General features: G+C 35.5%; 1 protein-coding gene across 1 annotated transcript in view; it reads left to right on the top strand.

Annotated features, from left to right (window-relative positions):
- The window catches only part of LRP1B (LDL receptor related protein 1B), a 1,835,261-nt gene that overhangs the window by 951,965 nt on the left and 865,761 nt on the right, over positions 1-17,535 (top strand). The window contains exon 18 of the mRNA XM_055574440.1: positions 8,763-8,879. Coding sequence (XP_055430415.1) covers positions 8,763-8,879 — 117 coding nt within the window. The remainder of the gene's footprint in view (positions 1-8,762; positions 8,880-17,535) is intronic.

Raw genomic sequence — 17,535 nt, forward strand, 5'->3', positions numbered from 1 at the left:
AATTTGGCATATGATCCATGCAGGTTGACTGTCAATACACCGCTTGGACAAAACTTGTCCCTGCTAGATTTTACTTGGCAATGGAAGGAGAGGTTTGTGAGTATGTTATGATTTAGGCTATCTCACAAGGAGAATTATTATTATTTTTTTAACCTTGAAACAATAATTTATATGTTTTTGTTTAGTCTTCTGTAGAATATCTCTGTAAATAGGTTTCTGTTCCTGGCACACTATTCATGTGGGTTTTTTTTTTTTTTTTTAATTTTTAGAAATAAAATCCCAAGTCCACTAAGCCTATTTATATTTCCATATGATTTATTGTATTGCAATAAATCTTTGAATCTGAAGCTAGATTCTCATTGAATAGAAATATACAGCTCATGGTACACATTGCAGCAAAGGGCCAAAGAGATCATTCTTAATCAGATAAGTGTTGAAAAATGATCCTGACTAGCAGCTGCCTAGTGCTTCTCTTTAAACAATGACAAAAAGTCATATATTTAGTGAATCTTATTAATATGATCAGTATTTTATTAATCATTACATATACTGTTAAAATCTATCAACCACCTCACTTTTTCTCTTTGCCAAAATAAGCCATACTAAATACAAATTATTATAATGCATTAGTGAAAACTGCAAAGGCAGCACATAGAGAAAAGACCAAGAGGTCAAGAAGCCTGGCTGTACTCTGGATTTTGAAACTGGCATTCTTGGAAAGACTTGTGCCTCCCTGTACCTCAGTTTCCACATTTATTACTTTCAACTCTGTAGAAGTATAAATTTTCCAGAGTTTTGCACCATGTACTAAATAACAGCAACAAGAATGAAATAGTCACCATTCCGTAATCCTAGCCTCCATTTTATATTCTTTTTTTTCCATGGTGACGTATTTACTGAGGATCCATGGGCTAGTCATTCTCCTGTCCCTTGATTAAAAGCTCAGTCTACTCTTTTAGAGCAACTGATTATTTTCAAGATATTTTATGTCTTTCATAAGGGTGTTTTGTCAAAGACTATCTAACAGAAAGGGACCTTTAGAGACCAGTGGGCCTAGGCTCCTGCTTTTTAGTTCATTCTTTTCATAGATGAGGTGGAAGAAGAGATTTGCCTTAACTCATATCATTGGTAAGGATTTAGGAAAACTCACTTCATCTCCCTCCAGGGCCATTGCTCTTTTTACCGAACTATGTTATCTTGAGGATTAGCTAGAATTCTAGACTTGGTCAGTTTAATGTTTCCCAGGTAACTCTTAGAATATGACTGCAATTTACAATGAAGCATCTTTCTAAATTAGTGCAATTATTATTCTTTTATATTAAGATTCAACTCAGAGACTATATAGTATTACATCCCAAACAGATAGATCTGCTTTCACCTTAAATTAACAGGCATTGCTGTGTCAATTCATAATACCATGTCTTCTTCATTTCTATTTGATTTTTAAAAATCTGCTTGTTTCTACATGATTTTTAAAGAAGGATTTGGGATTGATCAGCTACTTACATAGAAAGAGTGAAAATGTTCTGTATAAGAGCAAATAAAAAAATTAATCCTAATTAGTAAGATTTTTAAGACACTCCAGGCCTCAGTTCACTAGAAAATAGAATGCCACTTGCTTACACGTCAAGTGCTACTTTAAGTGACTGCAGCTGAAGTCTGCTACTAACTATTAGGTCTTCTTGTCATATTTATGATAGCTACTATGGTCACCTTATGTCTTTCTAAATTGAAAAAAAAATACAAAGAGAAAAATAAATATGGCTTTTAGCTTTGAAAACTATGCTGTCATGTTACAATGTATTTCCATTTTGTTTTACCAAAATGACTAGGTCATTCAGGTCACTATCTTGGAAAAATATGGCAAATTCATTAAATGATTTCCCTGGCTGAGTTATTTCTCTACATTTCTAGATATAAATGTATACATGGATATGTATCCTAGATAAAATAATACTCATATGGGGATTATTTTGTAATTGAATCCACTATCCTGTAGCCTTTAGCAGTGTGACTACTTTATATTTAAATGAAAATTCTTTCCTATAACCAACCAATTTTGTATTATATTTCTTTGGGATTTCTCCTTAGTGGATCTACTAATTCAATAAACATCCATCACAGCATTGGAGATAGAATGAAGAAAAATACACAGTAATTTCTTTAAGAAGTTATGAGATAAGATGAAGAGAAAGACATTCAAAGAGTTCATTCCCATAGAACTACATTGACCCTCAAATGGGAGCACAAAAAGAGCTACTAATTAATCTTTGGCTCTCCTGGAAGGCCTACTAGAGGAGGGAATGTCTAAGCTAAGCCTTACAAAAAATAAATAAATAACTTAGAAAAATGTCTAAATAACAGTTTAAATCATTTAATTTGAAATTATAACCTGATAAGACCATGTGGTATTCACAATTAAAATGAAAAATTAGAACTCAAATATCAACAGGAATTTCAAAAGGCAGTGTTAACTCAAAATCTTATAACAATAAGCAATTCAGTGCCATTCATATGAAATATAAAAATACAAAAATGTTCTATATGTGCTTGTTGATTAACAAACATATAAAAATAGGAATAAAATACAGAGATTAAAAAAAAAAAACTAAGAATAAAAATTACCTCTATGAAAGAGAAAGGGAAATGTGATTGGGAAAGATTACATGCTGCTAAGTCGCTTCAGTCGTGTCCGACTCTGTGCAACCCCATAGACGGCAGCCCACCAGGCTCCCCTGTCCCTGGGATTCTCAAGGCAAGAACACTGGAGTGGGTTGCCATTTCCTTCTCCAATGCATAAGAGTGAAAAGTGAAAGTGAAGTTGCTCAGTCGTGTCCGACTCTCAGTGACCCCATGGACTGTAGCCCACCAGGCTCCTCCATCCATGGGATTTTCCAGGCAAGAGTACTGGAGCGGGGTGCCATTGCCTTCTCCGGGAAAGATTACATAAGGGACTTCAAATGTAAGTATAATACTTTTATTTAAATTAGAATTTGTAGCAAATGTAGAAAAAATTAAGATTTGATAGTTCTATAAAAAGACAAACAGATTTTAATGATATTTCCTATACTTTTGTAAGTGATGGAAATATTTGACTGAAAAAAATATATAAGTGATTGTGGAGGGTGAAGTCCTTAGAGGGTAGCGGGCAGTTGGAGAGAGAGCCTGGAAGGGAAAAGGGGTACACAAAGGGGCAGAACAGAGCTGATAGGCAGGGTTTGGGAGTTGTTTTTCATCATCAACAACAACAGAGTTTTGTGTACTTTTGAGGGAGACCTAGAGACCAAAGATGAGAAGTTCAATTCAGTCGCTCAGTCGTGACTGACTCTTTGTGACCCCATGAATCACAGCACTCCAAGCCTCCCTGTCCATCACCAACTCCCGAAGTTCACCCAAATTCATGTGCATCGAGTCAATGATGCCATCCAGCCATCTCATCCTCTGTTGTCCCCTTCTCCTCCTGCCCCCAATCCCTCCCAGCATCATGGTCTTTTCTAATGAATCAACTCTTCACATGAGGTGGCCAAAGTATTGGAGTTTCGTTCTCAGCATCAGATCTTTCAATGAACACCCAAGACTGGTCTCTTTAAGATGGACTGGTTGGATCTCCTTGCAGTCCAAGGGACTCTCAAGAGTCTTCTCTAGCACCACAGTTCAAAAGCATCAATTCTTGGCACTCAGCTTTCTTCATAGTCTAACTCTTACATCCATACATGACCACGGGAAAAACCATAACCTTGACTAGACTGATCTTTGTTGGCAAAGTAATATCTCTACTTTTTAATATGCTATCTAGGTTGGTTATAACTTTCCTTCCAAGGAGTAAGCATCTTTTAATGGCAAACCAATTCAGTATTCTTGCCTTGAGAACCCCATGAACAGTATGAAAAGGCAAAGTGATAGGATACTGAAAGAGAAACTCCCCAGGTCAGTAGGTGCCCAATATGCTACTGGAGATCAGTGGAGGAATAACTCCAGAAAAAATGAAGGGATGGAGCCAAAGCAAAAGCAATATCCAGCTGTGGATGTGACTGGTGATAGAAGCAAGGTCCGATGCTGTAAAGAGCAATATTGCATAGGAACCTGGACTGTCAGGTCCATGAATCAAGACAAATTGGAAGTGGTCAAACAAGAGATGGCAAGAGTGAATGTCGACATTCTAGGAATCAGCAAACTCAAGTGGACTGGAATGGGTGAATTTAACTCAGATGACCATTATGTCTACTACTGCGGGCAGGAATCCCTCAGAAGAAATGGAGTAGCCATCATGGTCAACAAAAGAGTCTGAAATGCAGTACTTGGATGCAATCTCAAAAACAACAGAATGATCTCTGTTCGTTTCCAAGGCAAACCATTCAATATCACAGTAATCCAAGTCTATGCCCCAAGCAGTAACGCTGAAGAAGCTGAAGTTGAATGGTTCTATGAAGACCTACAAGACCTTTTAGAACTAACAGCCAGGAAAGATGTCCTTTTCATTATAGGGGACTGGAATGCAAAAGTAGGAAGTCAAGAAACACCTGGAGTAACAGGCAAATTTGGCTATAGAGTACAGAATGAAGCATGGCAAAGGCTAATGGAGTTTTGCCAAGAGAACACACTGGTCATAGCAAACACCCTTTTCCAACAACACAAGAGAAGACTCTACACATGGACATCACCAGATGGTCAACACCGAAATCAGATTGATTATATTCTTTGCAGCCAAAGATGGAGAAACTCTATACAGTCAGCAAAAACCAGACCGGGAGCTGACTGTGGCTTAGATCATGAACTCTCATTGTCAAATTCAGACTTAAATTGAAGAAAGTAAGGAAAGCCACTAGATCATTCAGGTATGACCTAAATAAAATCCCTCATGATTATACAGTGGAAGTGAGGAATAGATTTAAGGGACTAGATCTTATAGACAGAGTACCTGATGAACTATGGACGGAGGTTCATGACATTGTACAGGAGACAGGGATCAAAACCATCCCCATGGAAAAGATGAGAAGTTGTTAGATTAAAAAAAAAAAAAGTTTCCCTGTAGTAACCATGATGATCCTTGGCTTCAAGCGTACGCAGTGTCAGACCAGCTTTTTCCCACAGCATAGAGCTCTGGTTCAATGACATAATATTTGTTCTCATATCCCCCACAAATTTTAACTAAATTCAAACTAGACCAATAGGATTGTGTTAAGGAAACCTGATATATTTTTAAAAATCAGAATTATTTTTTTTACAAGATAAATTGGAGAGTATATTTACATATGACATAGATTTTGTTTAAATAGAATGCTTTGATACAGTGCAGGTAAAGTTTAGGAACAATGTATCAAGCTCTGTCCTCCTCCCCCTCCTTGTTCCTATACTGTGGGATTTCTCACTGCTGTATGACTGCAGGGGAAGCATCCTTAGTGATGGGTAGAAAAAATTCGCATTTTGACAGTGAATTTCTGATTCACTGCTAAATAAACAGTTCCACTGAGGAGGTGTAAATTTCCTCTTCATTAGAGCAGAATTTGCTACAGAATTAAGAGTCCTCTGGGGCTGCTCTGCTAATCTCACCTCCAAACTAATTTAGAATTGATGGAGACAAGAACTGAGAAAGTCAAAGTTGTGTCTTCTTGATACAAATCTAGTGATTAAAAGGTGATAATTTAGTCAATCTGATTATATCATATAGACAGTACTTGTAGATTTATGGAATGAAGCATTTTTCTTATCTAAAAATCTGTTAAATTTGCCTGGTAGACTAAGCAGATTATTTTCTCCATGATCAGAAAAGACAATGAATTCATATATTTTCAGGGCATAGTCTCCTTTTATCATAAGCCAGTAATTATTCTTTGAAATAAAGAGTCATAACAGTTGTGCAAGTTTCCTAGTTAAGGAGGTGATACACAAATTCCCATCACAATGTGAGATGTGTCCAAGTGATGTGAGATAGGTATCTAGGAGTCCTTTCTCATTCTCCTCTCTAATCATTAGAGCAGTACTGGTGAAAGAAGAGAACCGGAGAAAACTGGTTAGAATTAAACATGAATGATTAGGAGAGTGACACAAGAGAATCGAATGGAAAAACATTGTATTGGAGATTATAATTTAATCTCATTATGGGTCAATTAGAAGATTTAATGGAGATGAAACTATGTGATAATATTTTTTCTTCTTCAAAGAGAGAAAACCAGAAAAGTGGAAGGAATAAATGTGTAGTAAATGAGGGAGAAAAGGAGAGATTTAGAAAAAGAAATGTTGAGAGAACAAAAGAAAAGAGAAAGGCAGGGAGGGAGGAAGAAGGGAAGGTAAAAAAGAGGGAGGGAAAAAAAAACAGGAGGAAGAGTGGAAAATAAAACTGTGTTATTCAGTTTCTCTTATAACTCAAAAGGTAAAAAGTATTTACTGTGATCAATGAAATTATACAAAGACATGTAAGAGAAAAAGCTAATAATCTGTCTCACAGCTCTGTGCCTTCCTCTTCCCACCAACTTAACTAGTGCCAACATCTTCACACTTCTTTAGGATAATGCAAATGTGGTTTTATTAAAATTACCTAGTGTTGACTTAAAAAAAAAAAATGCACAGTGTGAGAGTTGCAACTTAAGTTTATTTGGAGCAAAATGAGGACTGCATCCTGGGAGACAGCACCTCAGATAGCTCTGAGAAAGTGCTCCAAAGAGGCAAAGGGGAAAGATCAATATATAGGTGATTTTGGTGAAGGGATAGTACATGTAATCAAGCACATATTTTTTCCAAAATGTTTTGACTAATCTCATGAAGCTTTTGGTAGTCAAGAGAAGCAGTCACCACCATGAAGGATTTTAGTGGTTTTCTAGATATGAGGAGATACAAGAATTGGATTCATAAAATTGGCTCCTGAAAATGTCTAACTATCTGACTATCTATTCTGCCAGTTTTGCCCTGAGTACAGAGTGCCCTGTTTCTGATCTCTACCCTGAACTTTTTCATGGGGTGTTGAAGGTCAGCAGCTGCAGCAGCATATGAATTAATCCTTGTAGAGGTAGATAGCAAGTTCCAACTTGTAGTTGACACTAGGAACATTATTGATTTACTCTAAATATTAGAGTAATTTTGCATAAAATCCATAAGGTTAACAAAATAATGTAATGTAGGAATATTAAATCTTACCTTAAACTTTCAACATTGAAAACTTCAGAATCATACTTGTTTGTTGGGCTATCTAAAGTCTATTAATCTAAAACAGTTTACTTGTAAAAAAGGAAAAATCATATATGGTATAAGGTATTTTAGATTCAGCACCCTTATCCACGTAATTAAAGCCAAACAAAGTGCAACACTTTTCTTGGTCTTTCTAATTAGAGTTGCTGAGAATAGAAACACTATATCCAATCTAATAAATCAAATCAAACATTTCATTTGTTTTTTCTCAAGTAATCTTCTAAATACTCACCAATAATGGATATACATCTTATAGAGCAAGTGCAGTTTTCTTAAAGAAAATTACTAGTATATGACTTTAAAGAAACTATTTTATGTGACTTCTGAAAGTCTGAGTTATGGAAACCCATTTTAGTGTGTTTGGATGACTTTGAACCACACTCTATTTTATACAAGCCATTGTATTAAAGTTCACAGGGTGTTCTGATGAAATAGGAACACACCTGTCTGTTTCTCAAGCCCAGGAAACAAGGGGATGTCTATAAACCAAGCAGTGTTCTCTGGTCATAGCTGCAGGAACTTGGACTCCAATTGTTCCTCAACTGTCAAATCTTCATCTAACACAAATATTAATAGGTCTGAGTGTCTCCTTCTCAATTTCCCCATTCCTTCCTTTTGTCTAATTAAAAGGAATGCTGGTATACTTGACAACATAGGAAAACAGATTTGTAGTTCAGAGTGTCAAAAGGGAAAATAAAACCAAACATTTAAAAATAAGTATGTGACAAACTAAGGCCTGGAAGAAGAATTAGGAAGCTATCTAGGCTCTCATGCTTTCAAAAGTTGATCTGATTATAATAGAAAAAGGCAATCAAATGCCTTATAGAACATAACCCCTTTACTGAATAATTTTAAACCACTGCCCTTGGCTAGCAAAGAAAGCAAGGTTTCCTGTGTGTGTTTCTTGAAACCCTTAAAAGAGCTCAAAGCAAAGTTCATTAATATATTTTGACTGAAAAGTTATACATTTTTGTATCACTACACTTAAAAGTAAGTTTAAAAAATCCATTTTAAGGCTAAATATATATTTTTAGAAAATATTTTCTGCATTCTTGATCCATACTTGAACTCATTTGTAGATCAAAAATAAATGCATTGAAACATTAGAGGACAAAGACAATTTTGACCCCATAATTAGAAACCAGTTACCCTGATATCTCCAAATCCTCCCTCCTTCATTATAGCAAGTTTCTTGGCTTATCATCCAAGGCTATGCAAAATAATTTTTTGTTAATTAAAAATTGGAGGAAATTTAATTCAGTCATATATTCATCAGCATGTGCCAGACAAAAATTGTAAAATAATGAATTCACAGCTTCATTTATGAACATGTGTGAGGATTACAGAATATCTTGTCACTTAGCATTCATTTAATTGAAGGGCAGAGCATGTGAACTTTAGAAAAGGCTGACAAGCTGGCATTACCAAAATTTTAATAAAGATTTAATTTAAAAATATTTTATCTAATAGAGAAATGTAATATCTTACGTGTAAAAGAGTCATTGTATGATTTATTTTATCCTTAATATTATTCAAAAGGTCTCTAAATTTATCCTCTGTGCATTAATTGATCACCTTAGCCAGGACATGCGAAGTGGACCAGTTTTCTTGTGGAAACGGGCGCTGCATTCCCAGAGCATGGCTGTGTGACCGGGAAGATGACTGTGGGGACCACACAGACGAAATAGCATCTTGTGGTAAGTTGTAAGCTTTCAGGCTGTTATTGGAGAAGGGAATGGCAACTCACTCCAGTACTCTTGCCTAGAAATTCCCATAGATGGAGGAGCATTGTAGGCTACAGTCTGTGGGGTGGCAAAGAGTCGGACATGACTGAGCGACTTAAATTTCACTTAACTTTCTAACTTTCAAACAGATTATATCACTATCATCTCTTTTAAAAGGCTGTGTATTTATTTATGAATATAAGACGACAAGGCAGAAGATGTTACTTTTTATTACTGCCTTTTGGGCCTGAGTGTGTACTTTAATGATAACTCCAGAATGTGTCCCATTCACGAGGCACTAGCCATATCATTGGCTAAAATAAATGGATCCAAACATTGCAGATTTTAGTAGGAAGTGATTATTATAAGGCGAACAGGACATTCTCAAATGTTCATTATTTATCTTATGTCTATAATGATTAAATTTTTCAAACAGAATAGCTCATTCAGTGACATGTGGAGTAACTGAGGAGGACATGCTTCTTGTTTGTATGCATGTGTTACACTCTTGGAGCAATACACTATAGAGGCTGAGAATACATAGTTGATAAACCATTTGTTTCATTTCTAAGGAGTTGTATCATTCTGAAGGACAAAATTTTTATTAGTTGAAAACATTTTTTTAAAGGCAAAATTCCTATTATTGCATAAAGTTGCAAATTTAATTACACCCATTTGTACCCATATATCAGTAGGCTGTATTATCATTTGTGTACTAAAACACAATAAGGAAATGAACCAGATTTTCTAAGTCTTCCACTTTATTTCAGTCATGGCTTTGGATACTTTAAATTACTACGGGACAGCATAAATTAGACATGTGTAGCACATTTATTAAAGTAGAATACAACTGGGTATGTATTTTTAATATTTTGACTCCATGTTATAGTATTTCTACCAATAGAGAAATAAGGAGACTTTTTTCTAACTCCTCAATTAAAATAGTTCTGTTCAGCATGTGCACTCTGTTTACCTAAAATTTTTCCTTTTAAATATTTTTTTTATACCACACTAAGTCCCTATAACATTTGAGTTTACAACCTCTCAAAAAAAAATCTAGATAAAGTAAGTATTAATCATTTGCAGTTGACATTCCACAGAAGACAGTAAAGATGCTAATAAAAAAAAAGTAATAGAGAATTACATAATTGTACATTTTACATGTAGAATTTCTGAGGGCTGGCCAGTTAAGGGATTGAGCAGTGTATTTTCTCTCGTTTCCAATGTCCAGACTAATCATATGGCTGTGTCTGCTTCTAGAGGGCTCTACTTTTTAGAAAAACTTAAATGCTTTTCTGCTCTTAGCATCTCCATCCAGAGTATCCCAGAAAGATAATGAGCAACCTGAAAATGTTAAATACAGAGAAAGTCTGGAGTTAGAATCCCAAGTCAGATAAGAAATGCCATGAAAAACAGAGTAGGAAATTTGTGATGAGCTCTTTAGAGAATTTTGATCAGGACTTTGAGCTGACTTATTTTTAGTAATGGGTCTAGTGCAATATTTTTTTCTTTATTTTAGTAATTTGAATCAGAAGAATCCCTAAAATTTCAATAATAATTAAAATAATCATGCCAGCAAACTAACAAACTTTTCATGAGGTGAGTGGACAAAAGGTGTCAGGGGTCCAGACGTATTTTCTTACTGAAGCTTTACGACAAATCTACTGGAAGCTTATTACTTTCCACATTTTACAGTTAAGAGAATTAACATTTAAAGTCATGAACAACATGTGTGAGATAACAAAACTAATAAATAACAGAACTAGATCATGAATCCAAGTATGCTTAAAACTAAAACTCAATCATTTCGGTGAACTTGGTTTGGAAGCCAAGGATAAGGTGCAGATAGGGGGCAGATAATGCCATTATGGTGGTTTAGTCACTAAGACATGTCCGACTTTTGCAACCCCATGGACTCTAGCCTGTCAAACTCCTCTGTCCGTGGGATTCTCCAGGCAAGTATACTGGAATGGGTTGCCATTTCCTTCTCCAGGGATCTTCCCAACCTGGAATCGAACCCAGTTCTCCAAAATTGCAGGCAGATTCTTTACATACTGAGCTACTAGGGAAGTTAATGCCATTATGAATTGAAGTGAAGTGAAGTTGCTCAGTCGTGTCTGACTCTTCGCAACTGCATGGACTGTAGCCTACCACGCTCCTCTGTCCATGGGATTTTCCAGGCAGGAGTACTGGAGTGGGTTGCCATTATATATCCATAAATATCTGATTTAAATGCACAAACTGTAGTGAGTTTTATTCATTTGTGTGTTGATAAATCAACATATCTTAGTGGAGAAGAGCCCCAATCCAGTGTTGCTTATTTTTGTGATGTAAATACTCCCACTATGGCCAACACCAATTTGCGAACATGACTCTCTGAATGTGGAGGAGAACATGTATATAACAATATGCAGTATTTCCACGATACAGACACAATCAACATAAATAACTTCAAAAGCAAAATACCTAGAAAATTATAAACTGTGAGTATTAATTACCCTTGTTTTCAATATTACTTAATTGTAAGTTTATATGATTTATCATGTTTTAAAACACTGCCTGTGTGCTTAACAACTGACTCAAAAATCCTTGAAAGTCTAAGAATTGGCTCTGTAGGCTGGTACAAGATGCCTCCAGCACACCACTGGATATACAGACAGTGTGAAGTTTATTTGTCAAATAGCATAGTTCCAAAACATGAAATTTTAGAGAATATCAGTAAACCATATGGGCTGGTCTCAGTACCATTTCCCTTTTATAGCATAAGAAACATGTTTCTCTCCAAACATGTTCCTCTCTTTAGCAACATACTTTTATCTCTCAGGTTGTCATTTTAACTTAAAATCTACATCAGTAGAGAAGCTTTCCATAAACTTTTAATGTTTAGAGAGAATGGCCTAAATTTCTCTCATAACAGAAATTATCTCTGCACTGAATACAAAATGACAAAAAAAAAAAAGATGTAAATAGTTTAATTCACTGAATTAAAAAAAAGAAGCAGTCACTCTACTTGGCAATAATCCAGAAATAAATATAGTTTCAGCTAATTTCCAGTTTTATTAAGCATTATTAAAAATTTGGACTGATCATATTTCACTTCTCCTGATGGTGTTAACCAGGTGCCTGTAAATTTAATCCAACTAGGAGATTCTGTAATCATTTCTTCTTTTTACACCTCAGTTCCATAAACCACCTCTGTTATGTTTAATAATGATTGTTTTACATTGAAAAGAATATTAAAATTTGAGTTTAAAAACATGAGAAATTTGTGACTAAAAATGCTTCTTGTAGTAATTAGGAGCTGAAGGGACTACAAGGGGGGTCAAATTTTCAGTGGGATTCACTATGACCTCTTTACAAACCTAATTAATTTTACGTGCATTTGCCTTTACAAGTTAATTGCATATTTGGAGTTCAGATTATATGTGGGCACACACTTACATAATTAGGAAGTCCCTTGAGGATTTTCTCTTGATATGTAAATAATATTTTAAATGTTTTAATAGATTCCCTCTATAGAAAGGAGAATCTGTAATTTGATGCTGCAAATAAGAGAGGAAATGTTAAAATTGTGAAATTTGTCTCAGAAGTATGTCAAGGAGCTAAATGGTCAATCTTATGTTAAGGACATGACTATCATGTCCTGGTTCTCAACATGACTGGTTCTCAACTTTAGCTGTCAATTAATGAATCACCTGAGGAGCTTAAAAGTTATATGCCCATGCCTCATCCCAGGGTCGGAGAAGGCAATGGCACCCCACTCCAGTACTCTTGCCTGGGAAATCCCATGGACGGAGGAGCCTGGTAGGCTACAGTCCATGGGGTCACTGAGGGTCGGACACGACTGAGCGACTTCACTTTCACTTTTCACTTTCATGCATTGGAGAAGGAAATGGCAACCCACTCCAGTGTTCTTGTCTGGAGAATCCCAGGGATGGGGGAGCCTGGTGGGCTGTCATCTATGGGGTCATGCAGAGTCAGACACGACTGAAGAGACTTAGCAGCAGCAGCATCCCAGGGTAATGAATAATCACTCAGATTCTGGTACCATTAAGGCACCTGTTTTCAATCTTGAGCATAAATCAAAATCTCTGTAGGGTTCATTCAAAAACAGAAGGCTAGAACCCATTCCCAGAGCCTCTGATCCTGTAGGTCATGCTGTTATTCCAGGGACCACACTTTAGGAACTACTGACTTAAGGGAATCAACTTTCATATTTGATTTTATTTAACATACACCTAATGACTGTTTATATGCAAAACTAATGTATGATGGGAGCAATTATCCAAACAAATGTCATTCCCATCTCCACATTGTAGCATTAAATATAAGGGTATTTCATGATTAAATAGAATATTTCACACAAACTTGCATTTTTGCCCCTTGGACAATTAATAGTCAAAAATAGCATAGTTGTTTATTTTAAAATTTAGTTTAACAATTTTTGGGTTGCTTTTTCAATGGTCCAATGGATGTTGGCAATTTGATCTCTGGTTCCTTTACATTTTCTAAATCCAGCTTGAACATCTGGAAGTTCTCAGTTCACATACTATTTAAGCCTGGCTTTGAGAATTTTGAGCATTATTTTGCTTGCATGTGAGATGTGCAGTTGTGTGGTAGTCTGAAGATTCTTTAGCCTTGCCTTTCTTTGGGATTTGAATGAAAATGGAGCTTTTCCAGTCCTGTGGCCACTGCTGAGTTTTCCAAATTTGCTGGAAAATTTGGAAATATATTGAGTGCAGCACCTTAACAAACTTCTCTGTGAGTGTCCAGGAGTCTCTGGCAGAGGCATGGATCAACAGTGGCCTGCTGCAGGGTTAAGCGCACTGAACACAACATACACAACATTGCGTACACAAGACCTTTTGAAGGAGGTTGCCATTATCTTCATTACCCCTACCATAGTTTGGTCTCAGGTCAAACAACAAGGAGGGAACACAGCCCCACCCATCAACAGAAAATTGGAATAAAGATTTGCTGAGCATGGCCCCGCCCATTAAAACAAGACCCAGTTCCCCCCAGTCAATCTCTCCCAACAGGAAGCTTCCATAAGCTTCTTATCCTTATCCTTTTCCATCAGAGGGCAGACAGAATGGAAACCACAATCATAGAAAACTAATCAAACTGATCATATGGATCACTGCCTTGTCTAACTGAATAAAACTATGAGCCATGCCCTGTAGGGCCACCCAAGATGGACAGGTCATGGTGGAGAGTTCTGACAAAATGTGTCCACTGGAGAAGGGAATGGCAAACCATTTCAATATTCTTGCCTTGAGAACCTTGAGAACATGAACAGTATGAAAAGGCAAAAAGATACGACACTGAAAGATGAACTCCCCAGGTCAGTAAACAATGCCCAGTTTGGATGTGACTGGTGATGGAAGTAAAGTCCTATGCTCTAAAGAGCAATATTGCATAGGAACCTGGAATGTTAGGTCCATGAATCAAGGTAAATTGGAAGTGGTCAAACAGAAGATGTTAGCAGAGCCTCTTCTAAAGGGAATACTTTCTTGCCTCTTCAGTTTCTGTGGGCTCCTGACTCTTCTTGATTGTGGCAGCCTAACTCTAATCTATTGTTTTGTCTTCACATAGATTCTTCTTTGTGTCTCTTTCTCCTACAAGGACATCAGTCATTGCCCACTCTTAATCCAGGATGATCTCATCTTAAGATCCTTAACTTAATTACATCTACAAAGACACTTTCTAAATAAGGTCACAATCAAAGGTACTAGGGTTTAAAAATTGGACAAATCTTTTTGAGACATATGATGTAATCCACTACACCTGGGGAACTTTATTATGCCCTATTTCACCAACTGAAGTATAATAGTGGCTCAGGTATAGGCAGCTTTAAAAGATGAACAGGTAATTCTGTATGCAACCTGATTTGTGAAAATTACTCTCCTAATACCTATTAATTTAGTCCCTGCCTGCTGGTTAAATTTCTCACCAAGTCTCTCTATTACATGATTCAGTCCACTTCTCTTGCTTTTCCTTTGCACCTAGAGCTTTCTACTAACAGAAGCAATTTCTTGGCTTGCTAGCTGCTGGGCAATAATAATTACAACTACCTCTATGGTGTTGACCTTTACATAGAGGTGTATATGGTGCACTTCTGTGGTGCAAACCTTTACATTTCTGTCAAAAGTAAACTTGACTTCTTTAAAGAGTTCAGTAGCATTCATCACCTCATTGGTTATTAATTAATTAATACCAGGTGTTTATTAATTATACATATGTACACACATAAACACCCACTATATACACATTCTCATATATATAAACATACACACAAATGCACATGTATACTCAAACATATATGTAATCAGAATCAAATAATATATATAAAATCTGTATAGCACCTGGTATCTAGTATCTAGTAGTCATTCAATAAAATGTTATTAAATAGATTTGTTATAGATATATCTTCTTTTTTCTTCTTTATAATAATTTTCTATTCTCAAATGAGACTATATATGTGTGTATATATATTCTCAAATGGAAATATATATTTTCAACTGTGGCTGAAGTTGGTCCAGTTGCAATTAGTTCAGAAAATAGCAATATTTCCAATATCCTTTTTTTTTATTCTAATGTTTTGAAAGATATCAGACTGAAGTCCTATACTGATAAAGGAAACATCATTCCCATCATGCTGAGCTGGCATTTTGCAAAGAGAAAGCTATATGCATAGGTGAATATTTGAATCATGAGTTGCTGTTCATTGCTATGAGATATTTTCTAGCATTTAAGCAGAACTTGGGTGACTGAAGTTGGGACCCTACCCCAGGGTAAACTGCCAAAAGGCAGTCAGAATGCAACTTTTGTTTTTTCTCCTGAGCCAGTATCCTTTTCAGAGCCTCAACTATGTGTTTTATTGACCCGCTCTCAAATATTGTAAACTCAGTTTTTCTATCTTCTAGAGTTCACCAAGTCACATATTTTCATTTACTATGTTCTAGATGCCTGGATTATTAAAAAAAGGCAAAGTTTCTGTTAGAGGTAAAAGAGGGAGAGAGGGTAAAAACCAAACTTCAATCAGTAATAAACAAAATACTTAAAAACTATGACAAGTGCTATGAAAGAAATAAGAAACTAAATGACATGCTACCTGGTGTGCTTATATGTGAATTTTCTAATTGATGCATGTTTATCAATGAAAATTTATACATAACCTTTCTTTGATATGTATAATCTTTACACAGTAAGACTGGGTCCTATATGGTAATGAAATTCTAGGCTCAATATATGTCCATAGTCTAGTCCATCTCTGTCAGTATTTTGTATAAAACTATACATATATACAAGTTTAGATTTAAAAATTCAAGTAAACTTATTTAAAAATAATTATTTTAATTGTCAGGGATGCTTATCACTCTCAGATATGAATCCAGTCTTTGAAAATATTTCTGCTGCCATAAAATGTATAAAAACAGAAAATGTAACTTTTATCTCTCCTGTATTTTCCATCTAACCCACTGGTTTCTTCTCATTAATATTTATGCATGTTCAACTTTCACTTTCTTTAAAAAGGTTACTACCAACATGACTACCAAATTCTCCTTTGATCATACACATCTCATCAACTATCACATTAATTCTTTCCTTACAACTAATGTCTTGGGAAATTTGAATAAAATTTGTGTATCCATCTGCCACTTAGTTGACTATAAAAAGTGGAAACTCATGAAAATGGTCTTTATCAAGCTCAACAAGGGGGGAAAAAAATCTGGATAGGGCATGTCAGTTTGTATTTAATGTTATCTGAACAGTTTCATCACAGCTGTGCTTCTTCTTGAAACATTTTTTCCTCGTGTCTTCTATGAGAAGATATTTTCTCGTTTAACCCCTACACTTCTCTAGTTCCTTTGTCTCTGCCTAATTTTCAGATAGTCCTTCATTATTTTCTTTGTGAAAGGAAGTAAATTGTTTTCTAAAACATTCTCATTTCTTATTTATTTGTTTGTTTGGAAATGAGAGTGCAATTTCAACTCCTAATTCAGTATTGTCAATCATTTTACAGGTTAGCTTAGGTATTATAAATTTCCTCTTGGTATTTGCTGTTTTACTACAGTGTTTCTATATGTACATTTATTTTTAATTATCTTAAGATAGATTGTACTTCTTATATCTAAAGTCATATCTCTCATAAATTCTGGGAAATTCTAGAGAAGTTTCCTTTTGAATAATATCTAATCTCCATTTTCTCTCTTCCATATTTTTGAAACTATTAGGTTAATGCTTGTTCATTTTAGTCTATGCTTCATGATTCTTGATCCCTTCTTACATTATTTTTGAACTGAAACCATGGTGATCTCTTCAGACTTGTATTCCAGTTTAATAATTGTTCCTTCAGATGTATGAATTTGTAATTTAACTTTTGCTGGGAGAAACATCAATAACCTCAGATATGCAATGGCACCACCCTTATGGCAGAAAGCAAAGAAGAATTAAAGACCCTCTTGATGAAAGTGAAAGAAGAGAGTGAAAAAGTTGGCTTAAAGCTCAACATTCAGAAAACTAAGATCATGGCATCTGGTCCTATCACTTCATGGCAAATAGATGAGGAAATAATTGAAATAGTAACAGACTTTATTTTCTTGGGCTCCAAAATCACTGCAGATGG

The sequence above is a fragment of the Bubalus kerabau genome, chromosome 3 (assembly GCF_029407905.1).
Source record: "Bubalus kerabau isolate K-KA32 ecotype Philippines breed swamp buffalo chromosome 3, PCC_UOA_SB_1v2, whole genome shotgun sequence".
Classification (NCBI taxonomy): domain Eukaryota; kingdom Metazoa; phylum Chordata; class Mammalia; order Artiodactyla; family Bovidae; genus Bubalus; species Bubalus kerabau.